Here is an 8,433-nt window from a genome sequence, read left to right on the forward strand (position 1 = left end):
ATGAATAGACTGAAGGCTTTAACTGTGGTTGAGGTGGAGAAAAATTATTCTGGCACATTTAGTAGAAGATTGGTTTTATATCACCTGACAGGTGAACATATTTTTTCTCTCTGCTTTTTAGATCTGTAAATGTTTTAGAGCAGTCAAACTTGGCAAAGAATGGCGGGTGAAGTAGGAGGGGAAAAGAAACTTGGGAAGATTCTGCCCTTTTAATGTTTTTGTGGATCAGGGGTGGCGAAGGGCAGCAGGGTTGCTGCCAGCCCCCTGTGGGGTTGAGGTTTCTGACAACTCTCCCATGGCAGCCTTACCCTAAAGCACTGAGCTGAGAAGGAGAGCAAGGGCAGCCTAGTCATGCAGCCCAGCCGTCTTTCTGGTTGCCACACCACATCCCTTCCTTTCCTGGCAGCTGTGCTCACAACAAACTTCTATACAGAAGTTTTGCTGATGCTCTCTTTGTTTTTATGTAGTTCAACTTACTTAGGAGTTCTGCAGATAAAAATATCAAGAGAGAGAAGGATTGTTAGGGCTTTGTTGGGATTTTTGAAGAGCAGCTCGTTATCTTCATTAGTTCACACACAAAAAAACCCACCATAAACCTAAAAACAACCCCAAAAAAGCTTAAAGTACTCCAACAAGCATTCTAAGTTTTTGGAACATACAAGTAGTAAATAATATTTTTTGATTGAATATGTAAATCTTAATGCCATCTGTATAAATATTACTATAAATAGAGTGGTTTTGTCAAAATGGGCTGTCATGGTAAGTATTTAGAAAGAAAGCGGAGTTAGTGATGTTTTATATGAATCTGGGCAGCGTACGTTTTTTAAGACAGCTTCTCAGAGTGAAATGCAGATCTTGGCATGGTTGCTTTGGCTTGTATGGGTTCTCTAAGTACTGTGTAGTCAGAATGCCGCAGTCGGTGACCGAAGGGATCATAAAGAGCAAACTAGGAAGTTGCATTTAGTACAAAGAAACCAGTCTTTTTCTGTTATTGTTGTAGAAGACTGAGGAGCTTCCTTTTTTAAGTAATAGTTGTATTTTTTTGATGATCATTTGTGTAAAGAAAAGGAGTTTAAGAGGTAAAAGGCTGAGAAGTTGTACCTGAGGCAAAGCTGGTTTCCTTTTTTGTGGAGTGATCTTATGAGACCCAGCTTAGGGCAAAATTTCTACTTGGTCTGGGCATCTCCTGTCAGATCCACAGCCAGGTTTTCTCCTCACACCATGGGCAGGAAGCGCGTGACAGGAGAGAGATCGCAGCCTGCCAAAGGGCGAGAACTGAGAAACTGAGAGAACTTCCCCCATCTTGACACTTCTTTCTGTCTAGGTTTATCTGCAGTCCCTTTCCTCGCAGCAGGAGTCCTTCTAGGCATAAACTGCTGTAAATATCACAGAATCACAATGTGTGATTCTCTTTGCTGATAACAGTTTGTTGTTCTCTCTTTAATATCAAGCGTATAATTCTGAATTCTCTCTTCACTGTTTTGTGGTGGTACAATCAAAGCGCAGTGTGAACCGTCAGCCGGCCCTAAGGGTACTGAGGCCAGAGCTGATCGCCTGCTGCAGAAAGCCATTTGGCAATCTCGGCACTCAAATGCACCTGCTTCCAGACCCTTTCCCTGCGTGTTCTCATTCCCGGAGTTCCTTTCTGCCCTTGCACACTTCTCTACTTCTTCCGACCATCTGCTCAGCCCTTTGCCCTGGCCCTGCCCTCCTTGAGCACAGGGCTCAGGTGTGGTTGCCTCTCTCTTTGCCATCCCTTTGGAACACTTGGGATGGTGGCTTCTCTCCTACAGTCCTTGACTGGATTCTGCTGAATCTGCTGATATGGATTTTTATTTATTCTTTTAATAGCAAAAAAAGAAGGACCAGCTTCTAATACTATTAACACATTCTGTTCTGCTTTGTCATCATTGGTAATTATGTATCATCTGTGCATGCACTTTCAAGTAATTAAGACAACCTCCTAAATTAAGAACAGTAGCTCTTTTATCTTGTGTTGTTTTGTTTATCAAAACGGATTCTTCTCCTCCACAGAGCATGTGCAGACTGCCAGTAGCTCCGTGTTCCTGAAGTCACTCCTTGACTGAGGTACGTAGCCCTTGGCCTGCTGTTGGCTCCTCCAGCTGCCGGGTACAGGTGGTACCGTTTGGAGGGCTGAGGTGCGTCCTTTTAAAACATTTCTAGGGCGATCCAGTGGGTGGGCCTGCAGTCAAGGCTGCAGTAGCTCGGTGGGAGGCAGTTGTTACCTCCGTGTGGGCTTTCTTGTTGCTGGTTTGTTAAAAAAATGACATTGAGTTTGTAGATGTTTCTCTGTAAAACACCTGACAGCGTTTCTCCTCCTGGAATTCTCCAAGGGGGCTGCCTGCTGTGGCCCTGCAGTGCTGCTGAGGTCAGGGGTACCGCACTGCCGGGGCTCCGCTCTTGCTTTCCTGCGGAGCTGCTGAGCGCACCCTTCTCCCCTGTGTTATTAACACACAGGTAGACTCCTCAGCTCACTCCTGGTAGGCCATACAGAGCCCGCTGGAGCAGCTCAGCCAGCTGGGGGGCCTCCAAGTGGTGCTTTTTTCCGAGAGGATAGTGGCTGCAGGACATAGTCCAGTTGGAATGGCAGCAGCCTTCTTCCAACTCTCTCTTCCTGAGGAGCACTTGGTGCTCCTGTTGCTTCTCTGCACCTGCCCCTCAGCCTGGCCCTGCCGCTGATCTATCCACCCCATCAACTTTCTTACCATTCCCCCTGCAGAAATCATAAACCAACGCACACAGACACCCCTGCACATGTTTGATGGGGTTTTATTCTTCCTCCTTTGGCCACTCATCTTTGTTCCCGTGTCGTAAGCAAAAGCCCAGTAAGCAACTGACCTTGTCTGTCACCGTGTATTACCCGTGCATGGGAAGAGCAGTTGCTCGTCTCTTTCCTTAAGTCTCCTGAGACAAAGAAGTCCCTAAAGATAAAGAGTGTCTGCAGAGATTGTAATAGTTCCATGGATGGTGTGAGGACATCTCTCCTTTGGGAAGTTAAAAGTAGGGAAAAGTAGATCTACAGGCTGAGCAGGGGGTGAGCTCAGACACTGGCATTTTACTTCTCAATGAAGGTTAACTTTTATTTTGTAATCACAAATAACCTAGTAGCAAAAAAAAAAAAAAAAATGCTTTAAAACCCTGCTTGTCTATGAGCTAATGTTGCCCGAATATTTGTTGGCTGCTTATGCCACAGATTCTTTCTACTCCTTCCAAACCAAAGTCTGGGAACAGAGTAATGAAGGGATGAAATTCACAGCAGGAGAGCAGAGCTCGCTCCTGTTTAGCAGCTCATTCTCCCCATTCAGCATAATGCCAGAGTCCTGCAGGATGCAGTGCACAGGCCAGTGCTTCACCATCCTCTTGTAATGTCTAATCTAAATCTTCCCCTCTCCAATTTAAAGCCATTCCCCCTCATCCTGTCACTACATGCTCTTGTAAAAGGGTCCTCCCAAGCTTTCTTGTAGGCTCCCTTGTAGGTACTGGAAGGTCGCTATAAGGTCTCCCTGGAGCCTTCTCTTCTCCAGCCTGAACAACCCCAACTCTCTCAGCCTGTCCTCATAGCAGAGCTGCTCCAGCCCTCTGATCAGCTTCATGGCTTCCTCTGGACCCGTTCCAATAGCTCCGTATCCTTCTTTTGTTGAGGATTCTAGAACTGGACTCAGTAATCCAGGTAGGGTCTCATGAGAGTGAAGAAAAGGGAGAGAATCCCCTCCCTCACCCTGCTGGCCACGCTTCTTTTGATGCAGCCGAGGATACTGTTGGCCGCCTGGGCTGCAGGCATGCGTTGCCGGCTCGTGTCAAGCTTCTCATCAGTGGGGATTTTTTTAGCAATTACTTTTCAAATTCTTATACAGATGGAAACAACAGCATTTCTCTGAACTGTCTTAAAATGTTACTGCAGTTCAAGGGAAACCATGGCAGGGGGGAGGGGGTGTCTGGTTTTTATCCAGTGAGGCTGGTACTGAGTACAGGACTGGCACAGGGTTCTGCATTGATGACATGAGCAGTGATGCCACTGCCTAATTGCTATTTATTTCAGTCATTCCTTATCTCCATGCAGGCATTATGTGAGAAATGCATTCCACATCAACCCGAAGTTCTACATCTGTTTGACTGTACTTAAAAGGAGAGAAGAAATGAGTGTAAACCTATCTCCCTGGCAAATACCAGTTCGGGATTGCTCGTTGCACTCGGCAGGTGCACATCTAAATAAAATGTCTGGCATGTATTTAAACTGAACAACGTGCACAACCAGATAATCTCAGTGTAAATAATACATCATGGCCAGTTTATGCAAGCGTGTGTACAAAATACTGATGTAGGTTTGCTGCTGCGTGGAAAGTAAACTGCATTCTCTGCGTGACTGTATTTTCTGCATGCTCTTGCTACAAATACATAATAATTATAGTGCCTTATTCTTAAAAAAAAAAAGAAGAAAAAAAAAAGAAAGAAAACCAAAGCAGCCTAACCCTGCCTGCAAGAACTGGGTGAGAAGAAACTCAGTTAAAAGATGAACTTTGGATCTTAGGCCTCCAGTGGAAAAAGGTTGCTTTCGGGGGGGGGGATGTGGGGGGGTGCATGCTCATTTAATGAATCCAACATCCCCCCCAAAAGCCAGTATAACATGAGTTGAATGAATGCATCGCTTTGCGATGCAAATTTATGTTTGCCTACAAATTTATGACTTCTTCTCATGATGATTGGACTCAAAAGCCAGGGGAAGCTCTCCTGCAAGGAGTTATTCCAAGTGCTGAACATGTCTGAGTTGTTTACAAACACCACCCTCCTGGTCTGCGGCTGCCAGAGCCAGAGCATTGCTGCCATCGAGGAAGCAGTTTCCTCTGAAGTCAGCCCAAGCCACGTTATTACAAAGGTATAAGGTTCAAGCCTGGAGTGTTAAAACATGCGGCTCTTAAAATATTTGCCTTTTAGGTCACCACTTCAGTTTAGTGTTGGTGTTTAATGATATCTCAAACAGTCTCTGTTCTTTTTCGCTATCCTCAATCGCACTGCTCCCACCGAGCACACCCGGACCCTCAGAGTGGTGAGTGCAGTGCAGCCCCTCAGGCTGACAGAGCAGCAGTGGGAGTTTTTTCTTTTCCAGAAAGTTCAACCTAAACGCACACGGTGGAGCATCCCTGCTGCCTCTGCAAAGTACTGTTACTCAAACAGCTACATGAATTTTTACAATGAACACTGAGAACTGAAATGATAAATGCTTTCCAATGTGGGGTTAAACATGTGCGCACTACAGCTTTGGGAGTTTTTAATTAATAAAAATGGGTTTTTACTTTAATACTTGTGCGGTCTGATTGGAAAGAGGGTCAGCAATGGTTTGAAGGGACTTGTGAGCTACTCTTCAATTTCCACACCATTCTCACACCTTCTGTGCCGTTGGTTGTTGTATGTGTAAGATTCACCAGCTTCGTACGATAATGGAGGGTGAGCCTGAGCCAGCAATAGTTTCCATAACCTGCCCGTAACCTCTGTTGATGGAAATTAAATAATTATTGATCTGAAGAAAGCCTGTAAACAAACTGCACGCCAGTCTAAATCGAGCTGTTCAGTGTAGTCTTAGAAGACCAGAATAAAACTTTTACAGAAAAGAACAGTAAAGGTGATGATGGACAACAATAAGTTACACCTGTAACTTACACAATGGCAGTTACTAAATACCATGAAATTTGGTATTTGACCTTTTTAGGGAAATACAAAATTATAGACTAAGCTCCCGCAGCAAACACTCCTCATAGATGCCTTGGCTACTTAAGCCTTTAGTGTTTCTTTGACCTCCTGGCATACGAGGCTTTTGCCTTTCAGAAACAGCTGGGGCTGTTAAGAACCATTTCCAGTTCCACATGAGGTGGATCGTGTGACTCGCAGTTTATCGCCGCTGGAGGCCACCTCAAGGACAAAGAAAAGAGATACACGCAAAACTAATGTTTTCATACAGGCAGGAAGGACAGCACCAGAATCTCAGGATGAACACTGGGGAACAGGCTAACTAGAAGCTGAAATTGTTCTGCTTGCTTTATCTTGATTGACGTTTCACACATTATTTCATTGGCAGTCTCACTCAGCCCTGCTGGAAGGGAACGCTGCATTTTTTAGCTTTCGCAGCCTCTGGGAACAAAGATTCCTATGTAGTGCCTTGCCATACATCAGTGCCCCCCGGCCCACACTTCCAAAAAGAAAGGCCATGCTGTGGGCAGAGCTCTCGCATGCCGTGGTTAGTGTCACACCCTCAGAAAAATTCTAAATCCGTGTGAAAATATTTCAGTTTTGTTCTTTGTAGAGAGCCTTTACAGTGCAGGCAAAGCGCTGAACTATAGTCACCATGATCGCGTTACTGTTACTATTCAAGCACAGGTTTTGTATTTTGTGTGAGCTGCCACTGCTGTAAACTTGGCCATGGTTACTTTTTCCACAACACATAAAGCTGGAGAAACTGAATAAATATACTCTGTGTGCAGACACATAACGTGCAGTATTCCTAACTCGCCCAGTTGGAAGTTCCCGGAACAGCTGATTCACACACTCGCAGCCGATGCTGCTGAGACCGCCCAGAACACACTGCTGGCAGTGACGGTTTGGTATGCGGCACAGCGCAGTGAGGTCAGGGGAGAAGCCTTTACAACAGGGATGGGGTTGCTGCTTTATATCTATATATACACATATGTAGCATCAGAGCAGAATTAATGGAAGGGATAGACTGACTCCTAATTAAACCATACTGCCATGACTTGCTTTATGATTTATTTTCTGACTACATGCTTTGTTATGTATGTAATTATTCAATTGATTTGTACTCTCTGAACTATGGGTACTAGAGGCCATACTGCACAGGGGGAGAAACTGCAGTTCAGTTCAGTTCACATCTGCAGATTATGATACAGTATGGGGTACTTCCATTGGGGGGTTCAGCCCTCCTTTTTTTTCTCCTGAAGAGCCAAAGATCTGCTCTCAGACTGCACTGCAGTACCTTGGCTACCATCTCGGTAGAAGCAAGGCTTTTTGGCTTTGCAGTGCTGTTAGAAACAGTTGTTGAGAGTCATAATACTGCAATGGTGTTAAAACCAAATCACAGCTGCCCATCGACCTGCACCTGGGTCGGGGCAATCCCTGTTTTCAGTACAGGATGGGGGATGACATGATTGAGAGCAGCCCTGCAGAGAAGGACTTGGGGATGCTGGTCAATGAGAGGCTCAACATGAGCCGTCAATGTGTGCTCGCAGTCCGGGCGGCCAACCCTATCAAAAGAAGTGTGTCCAGCAGGTCAAGAGAAGTGATTTTGCCCCTCTATTCCCCTCTTGTGAGACCTCATCTGGAATAATGTGTCCAGTTCTGGAATCCTCAACATAAGAAGGATACGGAGCTGTTGGAACGGGTACAGAGGAGGGCACAAATATGATCGGAGGGCTGAAGCACCTTCCCTACGAGGACAGGCTGAGAGAGTTGGGCTCGTTCAGCCTGGAGAAGGGGAGGTTCAGAGGAAATCTTATAGCGACCTTCCAGTACCTGAGGGGGGGATGCTACAGGAAAGCTGGAGAGGTGCTATTCATAAAGGCTTGTGGGGACAGGACCAGGGGGAATGGGTATAAACTGGAGAGGGGCAGATTTAGACTGAACATTAGGAAGAATTTCTTCACTATGAGGGTGGTGAGGCACTGGCACAGGTTGCCCAGGGAAGCTGTGGCTGCCCCATCCCTGGAGGTGTTCAAGGCCAGGTTGGATGGGACCTTGGGCAGCCTGATTTGGTGGGATGTCCCTGCCCATGGCAGGGTGGTTGGAACTGGATGATCCTTTAAGGTCCTTTCCAAACCTTACTATACTATGATACTATGACAGCAAAGGAAAAAACTTATTCTAACCCAACGCATACCCAAGACCCCTCCCCTTTCCCAATGTCACAGCCTCTGCACCCAGCACTGACTGTGGCACATCTCTCTGGCTCGTGCTACTCTTCAGCACTGTGGAAGTATTGCTGTTGTGAAAAACACCACACAACAAGAACACCAAAAGCTTGTGGGTGAACTGAATGAACCTGCTACAGAACTCAGGTCCATCTTGTGGTTGAGCCTATGTATCTCCAGCCAGCAACACTGCTGGGAGGTTGAGTTTTCTTCCCTCTGGTATCAGTTGAAAGAACCAAGTGATCTGTTTAGATGACAGCATCTGGAGAGTTCCTCAGACTTACACACAGCCCCGTGCAGTAGCCTGGATGAACTGCAGTGTGCAAAAAAACAGTGATGGAGGGCAGAGACTGACTAACCAAGACAGTTTGTCATAAAACCATTCACTGAGACAACTGAGGAGCTACCTGTCAAAAGAGTTTCCACTTCACTTACTTACACTTTTTATTCTGGGAATTGTATAAATCTAACGCTAACAAAATGGTTTGCAGGTTTGCTA

At 45.8% G+C, this 8,433-nt stretch overlaps 1 protein-coding gene across 3 annotated transcripts in view; it reads left to right on the forward strand.

Annotated features, from left to right (window-relative positions):
• Positions 1-7,512, forward strand: part of ITGB3BP (integrin subunit beta 3 binding protein) — a 37,413-nt gene extending 29,901 nt beyond the window's left edge. For all 3 annotated transcript variants that reach the window (XM_054073744.1, XM_054073746.1, XM_054073745.1), the window contains exons 8-9: positions 2,035-2,088; positions 4,082-7,512. In XM_054073744.1, coding sequence (XP_053929719.1) covers positions 2,035-2,087 — 53 coding nt within the window. In that variant the 3' untranslated portion in view covers position 2,088; positions 4,082-7,512. The remainder of the gene's footprint in view (positions 1-2,034; positions 2,089-4,081) is intronic.
• Positions 7,513-8,433: the final 921 nt, after the last annotated feature.

Source organism: Cuculus canorus, chromosome 8 (genome assembly GCF_017976375.1).
Source record: "Cuculus canorus isolate bCucCan1 chromosome 8, bCucCan1.pri, whole genome shotgun sequence".
Classification (NCBI taxonomy): domain Eukaryota; kingdom Metazoa; phylum Chordata; class Aves; order Cuculiformes; family Cuculidae; genus Cuculus; species Cuculus canorus.